General features: G+C 35.4%; 1 protein-coding gene across 1 annotated transcript in view; it reads left to right on the plus strand.

Annotated features, from left to right (window-relative positions):
- Positions 1-22,521, plus strand: part of ADAMTS6 (ADAM metallopeptidase with thrombospondin type 1 motif 6) — a 140,367-nt gene that overhangs the window by 63,074 nt on the left and 54,772 nt on the right. The window contains exons 10-11 of the mRNA XM_041470766.1: positions 10,737-10,883; positions 19,940-20,081. Of these exons, the coding sequence (XP_041326700.1) occupies positions 10,737-10,883; positions 19,940-20,081 (289 nt within the window). The remainder of the gene's footprint in view (positions 1-10,736; positions 10,884-19,939; positions 20,082-22,521) is intronic.

Genomic DNA, 22,521 nt, shown 5'->3' on the forward strand with positions numbered 1-22,521 from the left:
ATACCCAGATTGTTGAATATCTCCAGTGAGGGAGACTTCACAGCCTCTCTGGGCAACCTGTTCCTGTATGCGGTCACCTGCACAGTAAAGAAGCTCTTCCTCATGTCCAGGTGAAACTTCCTGGGCATCAGTGTCTGTCCTATCACTCAGCATCTCTGAGAAGAGCCTGGCTTGGTACCTCCCGTTCATATACTTATAGGCACTGATGAGGTCCCCTCTCAGTCATCTCTTCTCAAGGCTGAAGGGACCCAACTCCCTCTCAACCTTTCCTCATAAAAGAGATGCTCTAGACCCCTAATAATCTTCACACACCTCCACTGGAACCACCCCAGCAGCTCCATGTCTGTGTTGTCCTGAGGAGCCCAGAATTGCACACAGCACTCCAGGTGAGGCCTCACCAGGGCTGAGTAGAGGGGCAGGATCACCTCCCTCCACCTCCTGGCAGTGCTCTTCCCAATGCCCCCAGGATGCCACTGGCATTCTTGGCCACCAGCACACACTGCTGGCTCATGGACAGCTTGTTGTCCACCAGGACCCCCAGGTCCTTCTCCACAGAGCTGCTCCCCAGCAGGTCAGCCCCAGGCCGGGCTGGTGCCTGGGGTTGTTCCTCCCCAGGTGCAGGACACTGCAATTGCCCTTGCTGAATTTCAGATGGTTCTTCTCTGTCCATCTCTGCAGCCTGCTGATGTCCTTCTGAAGGGCTGCACAGCACTCTGGGGTATTTGCCACTGCTCCCAGCTCTGTGCCCTCAGTGAATGTGCTGAGCAGGCATCTGTCCCTTCATCCACGTGATTGATGAATATACATGTAAAAAATGTACGAGTATTGAGGAGCAGAAAGTGAGCAAAAAATAAATTAACACCCCCCCCCCCCCGGAATTTAGGGGCAGAAAGAGGGGAAAAAAAAAAAAAAACCCCCCCCCCCCCCCCCAATACATATTTAACAGAAGGTGTGACTGAACATTATAATCACAATCAGACTATCAGTCTCTTAAGTTTTCAAGGAGAAATGCTTTTCTGGATAGCCTTATAATTAGATTAATATGGGAGAATTGCTCTTTGAAAGATCATGTTTTTATTAATTGTATAGTTGCTATGGAATACCGAGTTTTTAAAAAACTTTTGAATTTAGGATCAAAATTCTTTAGTGATTAAAAGAGAATAACTTTGGTAATATATTTTTTTTATATATATTTATATTTTTTTATCCACAGTTTCTCTAAAATTTGATTTATAAGCTTCCCTGAGGAAGTGGCTCAACTTGTTGTTAGTACTTTATTGAATTATACAGTGATGAGAAGGCATTAGATCCTTCAGTCTGAATTCCTGTATATCATAGTGTGTTAAATTTAACTCTTGTATTCAAATTAGTTCAATTTGATTGAAGAATATCAGGAAAGTACTTCTTGAAACCTTAAAGGAACTGGTAGTCTGATTGTAATAGTCAGTCATACTTTCTGTTAAATAGTTAGCGTTTTTAAAAAAAAAAAAAATTTGGCTTCCATTCCTTGTCACTTGTAGTGTTTATATGTATATAACCCAGTTTTGGTACTGTTCAGCTGTGTACAGTTCACGCTCATAACCAGCTGTTTTTATTGAAGGTGGTGGTAGACAGTGATTGTTTCTTTCTTGAGGGCATAAACAATGGAGAAACTAACGTTTTATGATTGTTTCTCCCTAACCATGATTCAGGGAACAGCCTTGTATTACTCTTAGTACTTCTGTGAATTAGATAAAATTCAAAGTTGGCCCTTTAGACTTCAGAATAATTTCTCTAGAAAACTGAATTTTGATGTTTAACATACAGAATGTTTGTTTGGCCACACCAGGTGCCAATCTGAAATTTGGCCACTGATTGGTTTGACCATAACTTCCCAAAACCTTACTTCCGGGTCAAACCATGACACCTACCATTATGTATTTCACACCAAAGATGCTTAAGATTTCTGATGAGAAAAAATCACAAACAATAACTTCTTGTACCAGGAGTGAGAATTGAGTGTGTATCCCCTAAACTGTCAAAGTTCGACTTTTTCTCTTGGTGAAGAGAGGAACTTTTTGCAGGCCTGATCATGCTTTTATCTCAGACAAGTTGAATGATGTAAGATCCAATCACATTTTCTATTCCCCAGCCAGCTGAGTTAGGTGGCTTTCTGCTCTATGCTTTTATATTTGGATACATTCTAAAATATCTAGCTTGTCCTATGCATGCTGTAAAGCATGCTTAGTTAAACTGGTAAGGAATTCCAGATTCTACTGGAAGAGGTGTATAGGTAAAAGAAAGGTATTTTACCATTCATTGTTGAGTTTTGTGGAGGAGTTGGCTGAGATTTTGAAAGTGAAAAACAGAGCGAGAAAATATAAATAGAATAAAAATGGGTAAAAAAAGGAAATGTCAAAATACGAGGATTAGGCTTAGGATGGAAAGTTGCCCATAAAATTTGGAGAAAGAAAATAATTTACTAATGACCGACAGCCATTGAGGGCTGTATGAAAGGAGCTGGTTAAGATAGATTAGTGGCTAAAATAGTTTCTGAAAAGTCAGAATTGTCTTGACTTATAGATGATGTAATTGTGTTAAATTTGACAATTTGACAAAAAATGTGAGAAATAATAAGAACATATAGTCCAACTGACTGAATTGTCTTCAAATTAAGAACAGCAATGCTTTCAAGCACGCATTTAGTTCTAAATTAGATCATACTGCTAAAGTGCGCCTGCAATTCTAGCACTTTTCAAAGTCTGTTTTCAGCCTGTATACAAAGTGAAAAATATTATAAATACCCCTCCTTCTATATGAGAAGAATTGTCTTCAGTGCTGGAGTAAATCTTGTAATCTGGTGGTACTTTCAGGAGGTGCTTGTCTGTACCCCATTCTTGAGTGACCAGTGAGTTCATGTTTGAGCAGGGCATTGGGTTTGCATGGCCAGGTTTTAGCAGCAGGCAGGCTACAGTGGTGTCTTTTGTGGGAAGCTGCCAGAAGCTTCCTCCCTGTGCCACAGAGACCATGACAAGAAGCTTCAGGATGGAGTGACAATGGTAGGACAGTGGGCCCATCAGTGACAGAGGTAGGGCTTCTGGGATAACACATTTTAGAAAAGGGGTAGAAAAATTGCTATACAACAACAGCCAGAAAAGATGAGAGAATATGTGCGGTAAACAACTCTGCAGAAGCCAAGCTCAGTGAGAAGGCACCAGAGCTGAGATTCCCCTGCTGCCCCTGGTGCAGACCATGGTGAGGCCTGCAGCCCATGGAGGAGCACAGAGAAGCAGAGATCTACCTGCAGCCCATGCAGAACACCGTGTTGGGGCAGGTGGATGCCTGAAGGGTGGCTATGACCCTGTGGGAGGAGCAGGGTCCTGTAGGACTTGTGACCCTGAGGAGAGAGGAGCCCATGCTAGAGCAGGTTTGTTGGTAGGACCTGTGACCCCATGGGGGACTCACACAGGAGCTGGCTCTGCCTGAAGGACAGGACCCACACAGGAGCAGTTCATGAGGGACTGGAGCCTATGGCAAGGCCTCATGTTGAAGAATTTAGTAGAGAAATGTCTGCAGTGGTTGGGTGGGACTCCATGCTGGAGAAGGGAACAGTGAAGCAAAAGGAGCAGCACTTGTACAGTCATGTGTAATGAATGATTGTAATCCCCATTCTCCATTCAGGAGTAAATTTGGGCCTCAGAAGAAGGGATGGATGGGGGCAAAGTTATTTTTAGTTTTTATTTTTCATTTTATTTTACTCCTGCTCTGATTTGATTGGTAATAAAATCAAGTGGAATTCAGCAAGTTGAATATATTTTCCCATTATGGTAATTGGTGAATGGTCTCCTCCTGTCCCTATTTCAATCCATGTACTTTTCCTGGTATTTCCTGTCCAGCTGAGGAAGAGGGGTGGGCACCTGGCACTGAGCCAGGGTCAACTCACTACAATCAGTCAGACCTCAGCTGCATTACAAGACTTGCGTTTTAGTGAGAGGTTTTCTAGAAGAAATGCATGTCAAGGAATGTCTTTTTTTGTACAACTAGAAAGAAAATACTCCAGTCTGAGGTGACAGAGAGACATCTACCATACTTAGTAATAGCTTTTCCAAAACTAGTTGAAACACAGCTAGAATGAATTGTACTAACATCACCTCTAGTCAGCTCTCCAGCTGATGCAGGCTTCATTGTTTCTGTCTTTAACTATAGCTTGATGATATGATGATGATGTCTTCCTTCTTTAACTGTAGCAGTCTCTCTCAAATCTACAGTGTATGAACACTCAACAGCAAACAGAATGCATTAAGCTTATTCCTGCTAGATGTCTAGAGGTGATGGAGTTCAAATGGTGTGAATTTTTAAGGACAGCTTAACTATCTTTTTTAGTGTAAAAACCCCAAACCAAATCAAAATGAAACCCAACAAAATGAAATGAAACAAAATGAAACAAAGTCAAACCAACCACAGAAACAAAAACCCCAACAAAACAAAAACCTTAACCAAAATGAGTCCACAAGCCACATAAGACCATACATAATTATTTCTAACTCTCGCACTCTCCACCCTCCATCCCGTGCCCTGGTCCTTTTTGCTAAAGGAACACTGTTTTATGCCTGCTTTTATAATGTTGCAGGTTTTAAAAAGTTTTCTTTGGGACTTCAGTTTTAGTGACATGCATATAAAATAAAATGTCATAAACAAATGGCAAAACTTCCCAATTATGTGACATGTTTATATTTAAAATATATAAAAAATCTTTCTCTACATATCTGAAAAACTATTTGAAGTTCAGAGTTTGCAATGCTGAAAGAATTTTTTTAACATCAAAGCATTTTATCAAGGAAACTGAACATTGTAGCACTTCACAGGTCTTAACAAAAGTGCAAGAAGAATAAATGGGGATGAAGTGGAAGGTTATCATAACCTTCAGGGCATCTTGAATTTCCAAAGGACATCTGAGCTCATAAGTTTGCTTCCTGATTGGAGCCAATACTTTCCACTTTGACCTACAGTCTAAAGACCTGATGCATTTGCACTATTGGCTTTGTGTAGCATACCAGCCTTACTTGATGTTACTGTTGTGCCATGAAGGCTATGGAGCTATGGCAATGTAATCCAGGAGAAGTTTGTGCTCTACTTTTTTGTAACAGTCCCACAGAAGTATGTCATTTCCCCATAAGAAAGTTCAGATTTCTGAATAAATTGCATTGGTTTTTAGTAGTTTAGAAACTGCTGTGCTTTTAAGAGCCTCATGTGTTATTTAATACTAAATGATGCTCATTTTATAAAAATTGTTTTTGGTGAGGTGTTTGGTTATCATCTGTAACTGAGAGAAGAACCATATTTAGGAAGTAAATAGGAAAAATTAGGCTAGAAGTGTGCTAAAACTATGTTGAATTTCATGGCAGATATGCTTTTTACAAAGCTCCTATTATTGAATTACTTTGTTTCCTAAGTTTTCAGGGAGCTAGTATGTTTCACCCGAGTTTAAAATTCTGCATTACTTCAAAATAAAGCATTAGGGATACTCCAAACCACAGAATGATGTTCAAATGCAGGAAATCAGTAATTAAGGTTAAAATCCATGTTAAGACATGGAAATAGAAAGTGAAGTAACAAATTAACCTTGATTTCTCCCTTGAGGAATACACAGTGTTAGGTAGTTTCAATACATGCTATCAATATTTGGAATCCTAAAATTAAATAAATTGATTTTTCAAGACAATACTTTTTGATTTTTTTCCCCTTGATTTGTAATGTCATTTAACATACTGTTATGTAGATATAACCAATACTTTTGTAACATTGGCTAAAATTATATGGAGGGCTACATGGAAAGGGGAGAATTCTCTTTTAAGAGACAGTGTGGGGGAAATATTTACAAGAGTAAAGAAAAAGTGCTTACTTTTGTTACTGAGAAAGCATAAAATCTGATGATTGTAATTTCTCTAACTTTTACCATAACCTCCTAAAAACTGACAGATATTTCACTTCTAGTAGACACAAGAATAATTAATGAAATTACCACGTATGTTCACATAGAAATTGTGCTTTGTTCCAAGTAGCTCATAGCTCTGATATTGTAGGGAAAAAATTCTACTATTTTTAATAGTAGTTTATGTTCAAATTCATCCCCTTTTTGCTGAACAGAATAATATTGAAACATGGTAGTTTTCCTTTTCTTCCCTTGTGTATTTTCTACTGACACTAAGAAAAGGTGTATTTAAAGCCATGCCTGTATTTACAGATGTAGGGAAGCTAACAGTTCTAATTTTTCAATGTAGGCCCTAGACATTCTAAGCTATATGAAATACATGTATAGATTTAAATTGCACTTTTTAAACCATTATGAGAATAAGTACAATACAGTGAAAAATTGCTTAATACAAATTGTATGAAAATTTTTGTCTCTGGTATAATAAACTCAGTTTCTCCAAGAAAATTATAATTAATTCTTTAGGTCTTCTGTCAAATACAAGAATACTTGTACAAGCATGCCCACACTGTGGCAGAGATTTACTTTTAGAAACCTTTAAAGTACACTGATACTCTTTATGACCCCTCCCTACCCCTTACATCAATCTCCATAAATGTTACATCAGTGCGAGACACTGGAGGAAATACTTGCAATGAGCTAGAGTCAAAATACTCACTTGAAAATAGCCTCTTTCACTCTTAGCATATGTGTTCATCTCCTAGTACAGATAATTAGTATCATTAAACCTCTTAAGGTGTAAGTTACTTTTCTTAGGAAGATTGGGTGCCAATTCTTTATCATGAGGATGTGTACTTTTTTGAGCTGTAAATCAGCTTCAGGCAATGGACAAGAAGATCCAGTGCTTGACTTTACAGTATTTCTCTTGCTTGTGTTCCTGTAACTTTTTTTTCCTTACCTGACTCACAATTCTGTCTCTGGCATTCTTCTTCCTAACACTGTTAAGTGGCAGAGCAACATAAAAGACACTGCTTAAAAAAAATGGGTCAAATTCATATAACTCATGAATTGATAAGAAACAAAAAAGTCTAACATTTTCTATTGTATTTAGAGAAATGAAACAATCTGTGCTTTTCTGAATCCTCCAAACCCCAAGAAAGCTAGGAAATTGTTTGATATGAAGATAATTATTACTTCAGATGGATAGCAGAGATAATTAGTTGAGAAATAGCATTTCACCTGCATATCACTTTTAAGGTAACTTCAGACCTAATAAAGTACATGGAATACAAAATAAATCTCAGTGAAGAGTATGGAGATGCATTCAGATTGGTGTGGATCTGTGGATCTGGATCCGAAGTGTCTGGGTAATACATAAGGACAGAAGCGTTCTGGCTGTCTCACAGAAATGACTGCTGTAATTTCATATGTATCAGCAATAAGTGTCTTGGCAGCCATAACCAACATTGTTTAGAGCTACCAAACATACCAGTAACCAAATGAAACTGTAGGGACTACCTGCAGGGCTGGTTTTTTTGCAAGATAAAGGAAGGGTAGACAAGAATTTTGTATTCACATCCTTCGCTCTGTGTATACTCCAGGGTCTCTGCTTATCTATTGCCCTTTTATTCAATGCAGCTGACACTAGTTATCTCCCCTCTGATTTTGGGGGCTGGATTGTAAGTTGGATGTGTATTACAAATAATTTCCTCAGATAATTTTTTCAGATATAATGAAAAACAGATTGCCAAAGGAAAAAAAATTTATTCAGTTACAGATGTTAGTAAGTGAAACAAGGCAGTGAGGACTACTAGGATGTGCTGCTTTAGAATTTTTTAAGAAACATACAAACTAGAGATAATTTGCAGGAGAGTTTCAGTTATAATTTTAAAGTTCTTAAGTGTTCCTATTTTGCACAATTCTTTAGTGTAAAGTAAGTGCTATCTTGGGAAATGAGGAGCCACAATGCATGAAAACGCAAGAGCTTCTGGGTTCAACATCCTTCTTTGAGATGGCAGGTGGAAAGATAACTTCATAGAATAACTTCTGTGTCAGCTGAGGAGATTTCAGTCTCTGCTCACCCATCTGGCTGTTCTTATAAAATTATACTGGTAGTTTTAGATGGGCTTTTTAAGGCGAGGAAAGGAAGAAGTCTGCGTATGTTTAGTGAGATTTAAAAAGGTAGGCAAATTATAACAGTGGCTCCACAAAGAATATTTTATGTTCCTTACTTTCTTCCCGACCTTTCCATGCCAATCCAATGGCAAACATGCTTTTGTAAGGTCTTAGTTTAAATGTAATGATGGCCAAATATGACCAGCTTGTTCTGATGGAAATAAAACTGGTAATTTGGTCAGAAATGTCTTTCCATCTACAATCCTACCCACAGGAGGGCAAGTTACTGAACTGTAATGGCATGCTGCCACTACCATCTTTGGAAATGATGACAGTAGTTGTAAAACCCTTCTGCAAACATCAGAAAAAACTACCTGCACCTCATGATCACATTCCTCTTAAATTCAGAAGTGAGGACAAGTAGAAAAGCCTTATTGGAAAGGGATAGATGATTTACGAGAATGACTATTTATAAAGCATACCACTGGATCATGGAAAGGCATTGATTGAGTTCCCATGTGCATCAGAAATTATGGCTTCCATTCACAGACATGCATTTATCATGCATTTATCAGACTGCCACTTGCACCAACATTGTCTTTTTCACAAAGAGAGCAGGTAGAAGGAAGGTTATTAAACTATGAAGTTTGTTCTTTTATTCACACACCCAAAAGATAAAAATTTCATTTCCCAGAGAACTGAAGCCTGTAAGTTTTTTAACAAATGGAATACACTAACTAGAGATAAGCTGAATACAAAAAGCATCCAACTCATTTCTATAAGGGAATAATTTATGGAGATTATTAAAAATAAGGTTTTCTGTTTTCAGAAATGGTACAGAGACATTTGAAAAAGGAATCTTTCTGTTGGAAGTATCCCAAATTCTAGAAAACAATTGCAACTGAAAACAGGAAAATAAAGCACATTTTTAATTGTAAAATTCTGGTTCAGTTTGTTGCACAGGACATCTAAATTCTTTCCTCTCTTAATATGAATAGGTATTGATGAGACCATAAGAATTAACACTGGTCTGAACGTTTCATTGCATTACATACATTCCTCAGATGAGTTGATTAAAGCTGTATTTTTTATAAACAAGTGACGTCCTTTATTTGACTATATAATCGTCTAAGGTGTTAGTTAGACCTTTGCAGTGTATAATACAGTATATGGCTTCTGCATTTGTGAGATACCACAAACTGAGCCAGACACATGGAGGCATTGCTGCAGAATATGTATTCCATAGGGACACCTCTGATAGCCAAGGCAGCCATGCTTTTTTGATTATGAAGTCCTTCCAGATCTTGTATCATCCATCATTCACTGATGATCTTTTTTTGTAAGGAATGGTTGCCAACACCTTTCACTTTTAAGTTGTTATGATCATCTGAAGAGAGGTGAAATAATACTCAGTGTATTGAAATTCAGGGTGACATTAAACTCTTGGGGCATTATACCACATTCTGGAGCAATATGTTCAGACTAATATAACACAACTGCACTGATTTCAGTGAAGAAAGTGGCATGATCTGGTATGAAGAGGTATTGTCAGCTGATAAAAGGTCAGTTTCTTTTCTACTACTCTTTGTATGTTCTTGCATCAGTCCTAAATGTTACAGAAAATGAAAACTGAGTGCCTCAATGCATTTGTTTTCCTGAATGAGGAGTAAGAAATCAAGAGTCAGTCCATTTAGCATATCAAAGACAGACTTCTCTGTATGATTCTGGGAGTTCAGAATCTCAGTTTTGGCATTGTTTAATTACTTCTCTGTCTCATTATCGTATTACTTCTCTATCTCATTATCTTAAATGTCTTATTATTAGCTTCTGGGTCTCTCACTATCTGCCCTTCTGATTTTGTAAGCCTTTGAGAAGGAGTAAATTTGACCAAAGCTTAATATTTAAAAAAATAAGAAATGAGGGAACAAACTTTTGTCCCCAAGTGATTGAATGGAAATTAATCAAGGACTAAGAACATGAGTTTTGTAATAATAAGAATAACGATTATTTTCTAATAATAAGAATAAGGATTCTTTAGGATATTTTTTTACTAGGGTCATATCATCTTTCTTGAAAGTTAATTTCTTTCCTGAAAATCTCTTTTGGCCATGTTCCATCCAGAGGTTCCTTATTTTATTTTCTGCTAATTTTTAATTGTCTTCATTTTGACATTCTTTGACAAGGCAAAGCTCTAACAGGAGGGCTCCAAGTCCTTCTGTGAGTAGATACAGAGAGGGAGTGTGCATATAGGATGGTTCTAGGAATTGCAAAACCCATGTTCTACTTGAATTATCATTGGTTGCACTGTGCATATATATAGTGTATTGTTACAGCAACAGTACCTATTCTTAATCCTTTTACTAATCCAAGAGTCTGCACTATAATAAATATTCCATATCCAGGTACCATACCAAATAAAGGCTTGAGTGCTCTGTATTTGTCTTGCAAGAATACTGTTATGCTTTCTTTAAAAGCTTTAGAAAACAAATAAAATGCTTCCAAAAATCCATAGCAGGGAAGATGGTTATGTTATTTTGCTGTATTATAAGATCTGAATAAATTAAACAGAACTTAACTGACTCTCTGCTTAGGAGTTCTCCTGTTTTCTTTTAGGTCCAACATGATTTCTGTAAAGGTGACATTATGTTTAAAGTGATATATGGTGCTGTAGAAAAGTAATGGGCTGTTTCTCTCCTACTTTTTTGAGCAGTTTTGGTATGAATCATGATGGAATTGGAAATTCATGTGGGACCAAAGGTCATGAAGCAGCAAAGTTAATGGCAGCTCATATTACAGCAAACACCAATCCTTTCTCCTGGTCAGCTTGCAGTCGGGATTACATCACCAGCTTTTTAGAGTAAGTAATCTCTCAAGAAAAATGAGTTTTCAAAAAATTCACACCTTTTGGGATCAGTTGTAGAGATACACTGACCTATTCTGATGGTTTACATTTTTATAATGAATAGACAGAAATATAGTGAGTCATTAAAAACTCTTTTTTTCTGTAGAGCATTATTTCAATGTAATGGCAAAAGTTTCCTTTGCTCCATTCACCACCTTAACAGTTCTGTACTGTTTTTAATCTACTCAAAAGATTCTGAAGTTCTGATCATACCTTATTACTTCATTAATCTGAGAATGGGAAATAAAAAGAGGGCAGAATTTGTCTGTGGATTATGTTTTGTTAGCATGCATAATGTAAGGGAATCTAATGAAGTAAAGATGGCTATAGCCCTGTTCCTTTTGCATTTAATTCTTCAGATATTTTTCATGCAGTCTTGTGGGTTTTTACCTATCAATGTTCTTTGGTACCGTTGGTGAGAATATAAATATTATAGAAGAGGATGGCATAGATCTTTATATTAATACCTTAAAATTCTGATAATCTCTACTTCTGTGGTGATTTTTATCCAGAAGTAGTTTGCTACCTGAAATTTCACTATGAAAAAGTCCAAACGGTCAAAATATGCTATTCACAGAAATGTATCATTATATACATTTATATATATTGATGATTCATAATTAAGCCTTGTATGTGTTTTAAATTTTGAAGATAAGTACATATAACCATGAATTCACTGAGAACAGATTCTTAACAGGTTTGTTTAGATGCTGAAAGATGGTCTTTATTGGAGGCAAATAACAGTTAGTTGGCAGGTTCAGTGTCATTAGTGCAATCATGCCCTTAAGAAATATAGGTTCTTCAGTAATTCAGACACTTACTGTGTTTTAAGAGAGGGACTTAAACCAGTCAATTGTCTAACCCTGAGGCTACTAAGAACAAAATTAGCATCTCTTTTCCTTTTAGGGATCTGACTTCAGAATAAGATGCTCTCTTCTGTATCTTTTCTGAAAGGACTGATCTAGACCAAAACCTTTAGGTTTGTTCAAATGTAGCTTCCCCACATGAAATAGAGAATCACTGATTTGGGCTGTCAGGCTGCTTGAACTTCTGTAGAGTCAGTGGGCAGATACAGACATTTAAGTGTTGGTGCTATTCAGAGGAAGAAAACTTCTCATCAGTTACTGTAATAGGTTTAAGGCATTTTGTATCACATCTCTGAACTGCACATCTACGCGGTTTTATATACTGGTGTATTTGAGATGAATGTCTAAACTAAAGCACTAAATGAGTAAATAATCCTTACCATATATGTGTGGTACAGCTTTCTCACAATATAATTTCATTTGCTAAGAGGGTATATATATTTATATGTGTTTATTTACACTAGCATTATTTTAAAAATATACATAGATATTTTTGTTTTATAATTACCAATAACTGATGTTAATTCAATGCTGTTCCCATTAGTAGTCTTTCTAGTATGTCATTGCAGCTTGGTTTTAACTGTGAAAAAGAATATGGTTTTCATGTATCTTCTAAGATTGTTTCACAGCTTTGTAGTTCTGACTGTAAGCTTACTGTTCAGGTATTTCTTTGTAGAGCTTGTTCTTCTTGTTGCACTTCTGTTCTCTGTCTCATTTAGTTCTATTTGTCGCTCTTCTCCAAAAAACTAAATTTTGATCCCATAATTGTCCAGTCAATAAGTTGTCTGTGATAAGGACATAATTCAACATAAAGTGAAGAAGCTATTTTTTATTTATGGATTTAGGGAAAGGAACATGATAAAAGTCTGTGGTGTGTGTTATTCTTCAAATATAATAGAGCTGAATGTTTGTTCAAAATGTTCCTGCACATTTTCAGATTTTAGCCTGATGCATGCAGTGGTCCTTTGAATTTTTACTGCCAGTTAAAGCCATTTTTATCTTGAGCATTTTTGCACTGTTTTTAAAAATGGATTTAGTTTATTATTTACTGTTAGCACCACCATTATTCTTTTCCATTCCATAGGTTTGATTTGTGGTTAAGTTTAATATTGAAGTCTGTGGGATGGCAGTGAAATTGTAGTTATATTGCTATAAAGCCAGAAGTATTTTGTTGAATCTGTTTCCATAGTTCTAATCTCCTCAGGTTTTTTTGAGCTACTTCTCTATCATTGCCAGTGTTTGCAACTCTACTCAAATTACTACCAAAAATGAATTTCACAAAAAAAATCATTACTGAAAATACTAAGTGATATTTGAACTAGAGAAAACCAACAATCTATGCATAGCATAGATTCAATGATAAATTATTTTTCATAATACTTCAGCTGTATTTTTGTAACCTGAGTAGAGATGTTATTTTTTTTCAAAGCCACTTTGGACACATATTGTGTTACACATCACAATTTTTGTAGATTTTCCTATTGTATAGAATACAGTGTTAAATACTGTACTAAGAGTCAAGTATAAATTTTCTTTCATCTACTAATCCTGAAATCTGTTTTCAAATATGTCAGCTTTCTCAAACATGATCTGTTTATCATAAATCTATGCTTCTTATTGTCTGTGGTTCTAATATCCTGTAAATGAATTGATAGATTTTCCCTTAAAATATTCAATTTATTATTTCATAACATAGATAATCTGTAAAACTGTACTTTGTTTCTCTAGTTTCTAGTTTTCTCCCCAGCTTTTATGCAATCTCAATGATAACAGGCAGCTGTTAGAGTAAAACAAATACCTGCAGGACAACTGTCACAACCCAAAATCACTTTTTACCCATTCACACCTTTCCTTAAGACAGAGCAGCTCTGAAAGCAGCTATATTTCAGTTGCAGGTAGTAAACAGTTAGAAAGAATTAAAACAATAATAGAAAGTTTCATGTGGCATGTGGAAACATAACTGTGATTGCTTTTAGAAGAGTAGAAGAGTGTGCATCCTCACTGGAAAAATGATTTTTTTCCCTAATATTTCTTGATGACTTAGCAACAGGTGAGAAAAATGCTGATATAGAGCTTTAGAGGCCAAGCTGGTTTGGAAATCATTTAGCTGTGTGTAACAAGACAGGTAGGACTTGAGGGTATTAAATGCAGATACCCAAGCAGCGACCAGGTCTGTGAGAACTTTTCAATTCATATCTTTGGACCTCTGCCTGTGTTTGGGCCATGCTGTCATGGTACCATGTTAATGCAACTGGAGTGAATTTTGATAGAATTTCATTACACATTCACAGTATTTTATGGTAAGGAAGGCTAATGTGGATTAACTAGTTTACCAGCTCAGGTCACCACTTGCTATAGCAGTTTTACACTGAGGAGTAACCATGAAGTGTGACCTGGAGGGTATCAGTCAGGCAGTAGTTGGGAAAGCAGATTATTTTCCAGGAGTGCTGGAAAGAGGATGAATATGGCTCAAATGCTGACAATAAGACAAAGCAAAGTTGTGTAATGCTGATAGGTCTACCAAAACTCTCACCAAGGATGATCAACCAGTACAAATACTGGAATGGCCAAAGGAAATATTTTTTTCTGGATAAAACATTCCTTGAAGCACATAAGAGCTGTTATCTGCCAAGCTTAAAATGGCTGTTGTCTATCAAGCTTTTAGGTAGAGTGAAAGATTGATATAATTCAGTTTATCAACTGAATTATGTGCTTTGCAATGGCTTTAATTTCACTAACATTATATGGGACTAATTACAGTAATACTGACTGAGAATTGAAGGCTTGGAAAGCAGTCTCAGGGGACAGAGATTTCTGTGAGATGAGTAGAAACCTGTAATATCTGTTCATAGGAGAAAAGAACCAAGCCTAAAATTTTAGTGACTGAAAAACAGTTAGTATGAATTTAATTCCATGCAACATATGTGTGTGTGTGTATATATATAACTTCTACGTTTTGTTATAAAAAAACTGTGTGATTTCTGGAATCATAGTTTATTTTTCTTGTCAGTAACAGGAAAAGAGTTAAGAGAAGCAAGATGGCCAGCTCTGTCTTTCAAAGGCAGGATTGTCTTTTGAAGATGGAGGAGAACCAAGACTCTTAAATTATTTCATTATAAGGTCTATCACAGGAAATTCTTGGAGACATTCTATGATTGCCATTCAGCAGGATTTAGATCTTAGACTACAACTTTCTAACTCTGGAAGGGAGCCAAAACTATCTTGGTCCAAGCAAGCCCATGCAGACAATATAGGGAAAGAAAAAAGCATTCCGTGTTGTGGTCCTGATATCATCTGCCCAAGAATCTTAAATGTACAAGTGGATATGCAAGGTAAATATAGGATATGTCTACATATGCCTCATATATTATCGGTGGCGCACTGGCCAGTTCCCTCATACTCCAGAAATGTAAAGTAACTTCTGAAAAAAAGTATAAACCAAGGCTAGTTTTGAAAGATAAGATCACATAAATCCTATGAAAATTTAATATCTCTTTCTACAAATCAATGGAGAAAATTTGCATGCAGTATTATGCATTGACCTACACTTAGGATTATAATTTGCTTCTTTTCTTTAAATTATATGAAGATTTAAATTATTTTTTGCTAACAGATAATTAAATAAAAACCATGTGCCCTCATTTGCTATAGATTTCTGAAACTTTGAAAATCTTATGTTTTACTTAAAAGGCTATTTAGTTGAAAAAAAGACCTAAGAGTTTCTGTAATTATGGGACAGCAACATGGGTTTGAGTGTTGACAATGCAAGTATTACTCTTTGTCTAACTTTTGATTTATTTAAATACAAGGACATTGTAAAGGGCAGAATCAGCATCAGATTTCCATTAACTTATTTGTAGAATATCTGATGAAATAAATGATTGGTCCAGTATTTTGTACATTAGTAACTCCTGAACTCTTAAAACTGGGTTTTGTTAGGGGAATGGTTTTGATAGAAGAACCAATAGATTTTTCTTTGTATAGCTGCTGAATATTCCAATGAATAAAATAACACTTTGGAACACAGGAAAGCATGGGGGATAGTAAGCATTAAAGAAACAGCAAATTACTATGTCCAAGCAAAAGGAACATTGAGTGTGATGAAAAGATTGTGCAAAATTGCAAAGTCTTTCGTATGAAATAGATACTGAGACAGAGCCAACCTTGGCATAAAAGAATGGAAAGAAGTAGATTTTATCAGAAGAGTGAGTGGTAAATCTGAATTTCCCTAACATTCAAGAAAGCTTTTATTTAGTAATTGCATTTGGCTTCATTTAATATAAAGCACAACAAATCCAAATCTCAGTTCTGTTACTTATGTCCAAATTCTACAAATATTTATGCTTAGATCTGTAGACTACTGAGCAATGTGCAGAGTTTACCCATTAATGTCAAGTAAAGCAGCTTTTGTAACCTGTACAGAACTATAAGCTGTTGCTTTTAAAAATCAGTTTATGCTTATAAATATGAAGTAAGGATTCTGTAAGGAGTCAGATGTATTGACATGTAAATAATTAATGGTATGTATATGTAAAAATGCTCTGTGTTTTTTGTTAATAATTTTTACTATTGCTTTTTTCATATTTTATGGCTAATTTGGAATCAGAATTAAATAAAACATTATGTGTACTATCAATGTATTTATGTATATGATTGTTTAGCTATTACAGATATTCACAAATATTTACACTACGTTTAATTTGTGATTGTTAAGCATTAAATATTAAATTATAGTCCACATAATTATTATTAATGAAGCCATTGTGTGACATTCAAAACCAATTTTCAGAGCCAGCGTTCTGGGATATTTTCTTCTGCATTGAAAGATTTGGGATTATACTATGTAAGTAGGGATATTTGGGAATAGGTATGTAATAGGAACATAAAGCCTGAGAGAGCTACATCCATGGTTTTTGCTTTTTCTCTTTATTGGTCTTTAGTGCAACTGTGGTATCTGTGCTGAGGTGGTGATCCTGAGTTTTGTGTTGCTCAGTCTGTAAAGATTTAGAAACATTTAATTCCTAGTTGGTATTAATTTGGTTGAGCAGTTAGCAGTGATAACAGCCTGAAATCTTAAGCTTTCCTAGAATGTTCTAAAATCCTTGTTATACTTTCAAACAGAAGAATAATTTGCTGTCCTCTGATATTAAAATACAAAAAAAGAGTTTAAATTGTGGAGTGTTTTTAAATAATGTCTGGAGACACGACACTGGAATACTGGGCTGAAATGACATCAATCTTAGCTATTTCATAATTGAAACAAGTCCCAGTATGTCCCATAAAACCTCACAAAATTAACCTAAAGTTAGGAAAATGAGAAAAACTGTGAGTACTATTAGTACCTTGTAGAGTAATAGAATGTAGTGGTCAGTTCAAGATCATCTTATTTCTGTTGCAGACATTAAAGATTTATCCACCCCATGTTAAAAATGCAAATGTTCTGCAGGGATATCCTGTAGATTTTTTGACTTGGTGTATATACTACCTATATAAGATAAAATCACAAAGCACAAAAGCAATTGAGTAGAAATTTTCTAAAATTGTGCATATGAAGGTATTTGGGGCATTCTTTCCTACCCTTTTTTACATCTACACTTTTATATGCCTGACTGATAATAACTATTAGATCTCTCTTTATAAAGTTCTCCAAAACCATGAATCTTCTTGGACCCTTTTGGTTCATTCCCCTAGATTTAACACAATTTTTTTTTTTCTCAAGTATCTGGGCTTTGCTTTGATGGAACAAAGAAAGAGAGAACAGGGACGTACACACAAGAGTATTGGACCATGCCCAAGTCCTGTAAAAGTTTTCTGGAAAGGTTAAATAGTCCTCAGCCTGTACTCATCTTTTGCACAGCTTTGGTCAGACCTTTCATTACCAATGGAGTCTCTGGTTTTATTAATGTATTTATAAAGATCATGCCATTTCTTTTCTAGGATACTTCAGTTTCCACAATACAGTATCAGGGGCCAGTTTTGCTCAGCTGTTTGAGATAAATAATAGAACTGAAGCAGAAGGAAAGTCAGAAATAAATTTTCAGTCTAGAGGTTGTGAAATAATGTAGCTAGTAAGAGAAAAACTTCTCAGTTACTTTTCTCAATTACTACAACAATATTTTATAATGGTGCAAATCTGATCATTAGAGCAGAAGAGTAGTTTTTTTGTATTCAATACAAGGATTTATGACTTGCTTTTCTGCCATTGCATGTCTTGTAGAGTAGGTATAGATTTTAATTTAGCAAATTTAAAGATTTAGAATGGGTTCTGTAATCTACTTTGGGCAGGGGTACATATGCCTGTGGAGAGAAGTCACTGAAGGTTTCAAATGCTGTGCCCTCAGCCATCTGTTGACAAGACCACAGTCATCTTGTAAGCTGCAATATGTGGAATCTGTGGAAATGTTTCCATCATATGGCCATACTAGCTCAAGCTGGTGCCAAATGCTAAACTTCTTACTGCTTGTTTAAGGAAAAATTCTATCTGCAGTTTAGTCCAGACATTGCAGAAAAATCAGCTTATCAGTTCTTTTAATACTGGAATTATTAACAGGCACTCCTCATATGTGCAAAATACAACACTCAAATATTTTAAAAAATTCAAGGATATTTTGCCAACTTCTGGTGCTAGAAAATATATATATTTGCAGCAATTACATGAGATAAAGGGGAAAGTACACCATTTTTTTAGGCAAGAACCACACAGTTGATATTTTAAAGGTAGATTTCAGCTGAGTGGATGCATGGGTGTGGTGTGTGTGCATGCATGCAGGTGAATCACACCAAAATCCTTGGAATTTGTCACCAAATACTGTATTTTTTCCAATATTTACCTGGTTCTTGCATTAGTTGCTATTTGCACCTTCTGAAGTGGTTGGCAAAGGTTATTTCTTCATTTTTCCAAAGGATCTTTTCTACTACTTTGAAGACTTGATCAAAATAGATTAAAATGAGAACATAAAATGTGTAGTTCAAGGATGCTTTTTGCTCTTTTTTTATCTGCAGATGAAAAGTATAGAAAATTGGAGATCTCCAAAAAACAGTGTAGAACATTCACTTCTGAAATTACGTTCCTTTGGCAAGGTGCATGGAAAAGATTTGGAAAAAAACAGAACATAAGTGCTGGCAAAATTGGTAGGAATGTCGGAAAAAAATTTTAAGTGTTGCCATAAGAATTCTTTGAAAATCCTCACTTATTCACATATGAAATGAAAGTAAAAAAGCATCTGTCCTCTTTTATGCACACTGACCCAATAAAACTGAATAATTGTATTTAGCAAAGTACAAAGTTTTCTAAACACAGCTCAGTCTGGTTTTGGCTTTCTTTGTCATTTATTCCACTACACTAAAATATTGTGGTTGAATATGGGCATATTTTGGAAAAAAACCATCAACCACTGAACAAAACAGTGAATATAAAAAGAAGAAAATATTGAAGTTTGCAAAGATGATTCTTTTGGTTCAAACATGAATTTTTTAGGACTGACTATTAGTACAGTAAAAAAGATCTTGGATCCGTACAAATTTTTTCACTCGTCCTGATATAGGTAAATTTGAATTTCCTGCAGAATTTTTACCTCTGTAACTATTTTCTTTACTCAAATGGAAGAAAAGCTTGCATGTTAAGGTCCTGATCCTATAAACATTTTGTCATGTTGAAACTCAAATGTGTTTTAGTATTACATGAACCAGTTGAGCTGCTTCTATCTATAAGATTATACTTAGCTGTTTGAAGGAGCAGAAGGGTCATTTCAAATTGTAAACTGAATTTCTTGCATTTGCTTCATTTGTTTATTTTTCATTCTATGACTAAATGTAGCTGTTCTTCAGTGAAAACAAGTAGGAATCCTAGACCAAAAATGAAAATCAGTCTTGTGTGGCTCAGAAATTATCACACTTTTAAAAAGGATAATATATAAAATTATTTCACAATCTAAAATAATAATGATGAAAAATTATTTTAATTTCCTAATTAACTCTAAATATTTTCTCTTGTTTGTATGGGTGTACCTTCTTACTGTCTGTTTATTGCAATCATATTTGTTTCACACCCAGCACTGTTAAAAGTAATAACTAGATACATAATATCATTACTGTGATTTACAGTCAGTAGAATTCCTAATTGATTTGGTCCTTTATGTTGAACAGTTCGGGCCGTGGTACTTGCCTTGATAATGAGCCTCCCAAGCGTGACTTTCTTTATCCAGCTGTGGCCCCAGGTCAGGTGTATGATGCTGATGAACAGTGTCGCTTCCAGTATGGAGCAACATCCCGCCAATGTAAATATGGGGTAAGAAGTCTTAATCCTTATGCTGAGTGTTCTGCTTAGTCATTTGTATATATTCCGTTATAGCATAAATCTTTAGTTAGTTGTAGTAGTGGGTTACAGATTTCCAATAGCATGGCCGGTGCCATCGTTTGTAAGCAAAGGGTTAATTTTAATCCTTATGCTGCATCTTTTGCTCGAGCCCTTTGTATGTGCTGTACACTAAATGTGGGTAATAATGAGCTGGGTAAGCTGTTCTTTAATTGCAGGGAGAAAAAGAGCCCAGAACACTCGAGCCCGATCCTTGTAAAGTGTAATCGAGAATTTTTCCCTGATTTCGCTTGACTGAGATCAGGTTTATGTTGTGTTAATCTGGAAACATGAAGTCTGTTTTTTTTGGCTGTAATCTTTCCATATAAAGCTACATTTTGAAGCTCCTTTTGTACTTGTATTGATTTATCAGATATGATTTTATTTTCTTGTTTGTTTGTTTGTTTGTTTTCCCCCTGACATTGAGTCTATTGCATCTCTCATTATTCAGATATCTATTTTGAAAGATGAATTATGGTTCAGGGAATAGATGAACATGAAGCTAGATAGCTGGATAGAACACTGAGTAGCAAAGCACTAGTAAAGATTTGGCTGCACGTACCAGTGTGCAATAATTAAAGTAATTAAATTTACAGTAGAAATAAAAATCTTCACATATAGGTCATTGTGTTACAAATATTTACTTAAAATCTTCCCGCCAAAAGTATGCAGTTAAAGGCAAAAAAGCATTCTGCTATACTAGTTATGAAATAATCAGCTGAAACCACATTAAGTAAACATTGAGAACATATCTTATTATTTAAAAGTAAATAGTTTTAATAATTTTAAAATCTTAGATTATTTAGATAAAATAATGAAATAAACCAAGAAATTCCATTTTTAATATTTCTGGGGTGATGAATACAATATTATTTTTGGGATGCCTCTTTGGCAAATTGCATTTTGGAAACGATCTAAGAGCTATGTAGCTGGCTAACTAGCTCTGAGTCTTCTGATTCCTCATCAAGCCTCTTTTGGCCTTTATTGTTCCTCTTTAGGTTCTCGCTTCCCATCACTATTTTTAATGGTCCTATTTCCTGTCTCTTCATCTAAATCATACCATTTTCATTTTTATTTTTTTCTTACAAATTTTCACCACAATCTTTTAATTGCAGACTAGAGAAATCTGCAGCTATTTAATCTATGATTTATAGCACAGTTTTTGGAGACGTATTGCATTCTAAATTAAACTGGAAAGTTCATAGTGTGCAAAACCTGGCTTTTCCACATATATGTAGGGTTTTTTAAACACTGTTAAGCTGTGTAGCCATTATTGTGGTGATTGTACTGCACAGTGCATTTTCTTTATTAGACCAGTTTCTAAACCAGAAATAACTAGAAGTAATGAAGACATATAGGTTATCTTTCCCTTTTGCCTTCTGCTTTCTTTTTTTAAAAAGGTTTTTTGGGATTCCCTAAGAGTTATGGAAAAGATATTGACACTTAATTGAGGCAATGTCTTCATGAAATGAAGCTACATCTTCATTACCAGACCTCTGAATTGATATCGGGTGAGGTGTTCCATCAGTGTGCCATCAATATGAACATAACTTCCAAGTGTCTCAGAAAATAACCACACTATTTTGATCACAGGATTCAAACTGCATATATTAATATTTAAGTTATTCTAGAAGTCTGGTAGTGTCCATTCTAATAATAATAAATAATATGCATTTAAAATAGTATATACATTTAAAATATTATCTGTCACAACCATTGCTCTTTCAATGTGACCATGGTGATTATTATCTTAGAGATTTGAAGTGATAATTTTGAAGCAGGGGAGAAACAGCTTTTGGGAGGTTGTAGTGCAGGTGAAAATAACCTACTTAGAAAAGATTTCTTTATATATGAAAGAGTTCAGGACTGAAGAGTGAAACTGGATCTAAATTCCAGGACAAGCTAAATTGAATACTCTGCTCAACTCTCTTATTATCAAAAGTAAACAGTCAGTGCTTTGGATATTTCTTTTCAATGTACTGTTCAATGAAGGTGCTATTAATAGCTCATGGATCTTTTTTGAACAGACACGTGTGCAACTATGATGGAAAAGCATAGCAAAGACTAACTATTTACAGTGAATGTGGTTCATATACTAGCTCCTTTCAAGCATTTCTTTTAGCCCTTTTTATTTGAAGCATCTAATAAAAAAGGTGTAGAGCAGGTTTTCCAACAGGGAGTTTTGTGACCCAAAAGGATATAAATTCCAAGTCTCAGAGAAAATTGCTTGCATTTTTCTCTTGCTCATTTTCTTTACTGGTTTTTAGTGGCAAGCCATGACAAGAGAAACACTTGAAATCTCAAATCAAAATACATGCAGGCAGAAAATCTTCTGTGGCCTGTGATGAACCTGTTGATATAATTGCTGTTTTCA

This window comes from Pyrgilauda ruficollis, unplaced genomic scaffold, assembly GCF_017590135.1.
Source record: "Pyrgilauda ruficollis isolate IOZ18807 unplaced genomic scaffold, ASM1759013v1 scaffold25, whole genome shotgun sequence".
NCBI classification, from domain to species: Eukaryota; Metazoa; Chordata; class Aves; order Passeriformes; family Passeridae; genus Pyrgilauda; species Pyrgilauda ruficollis.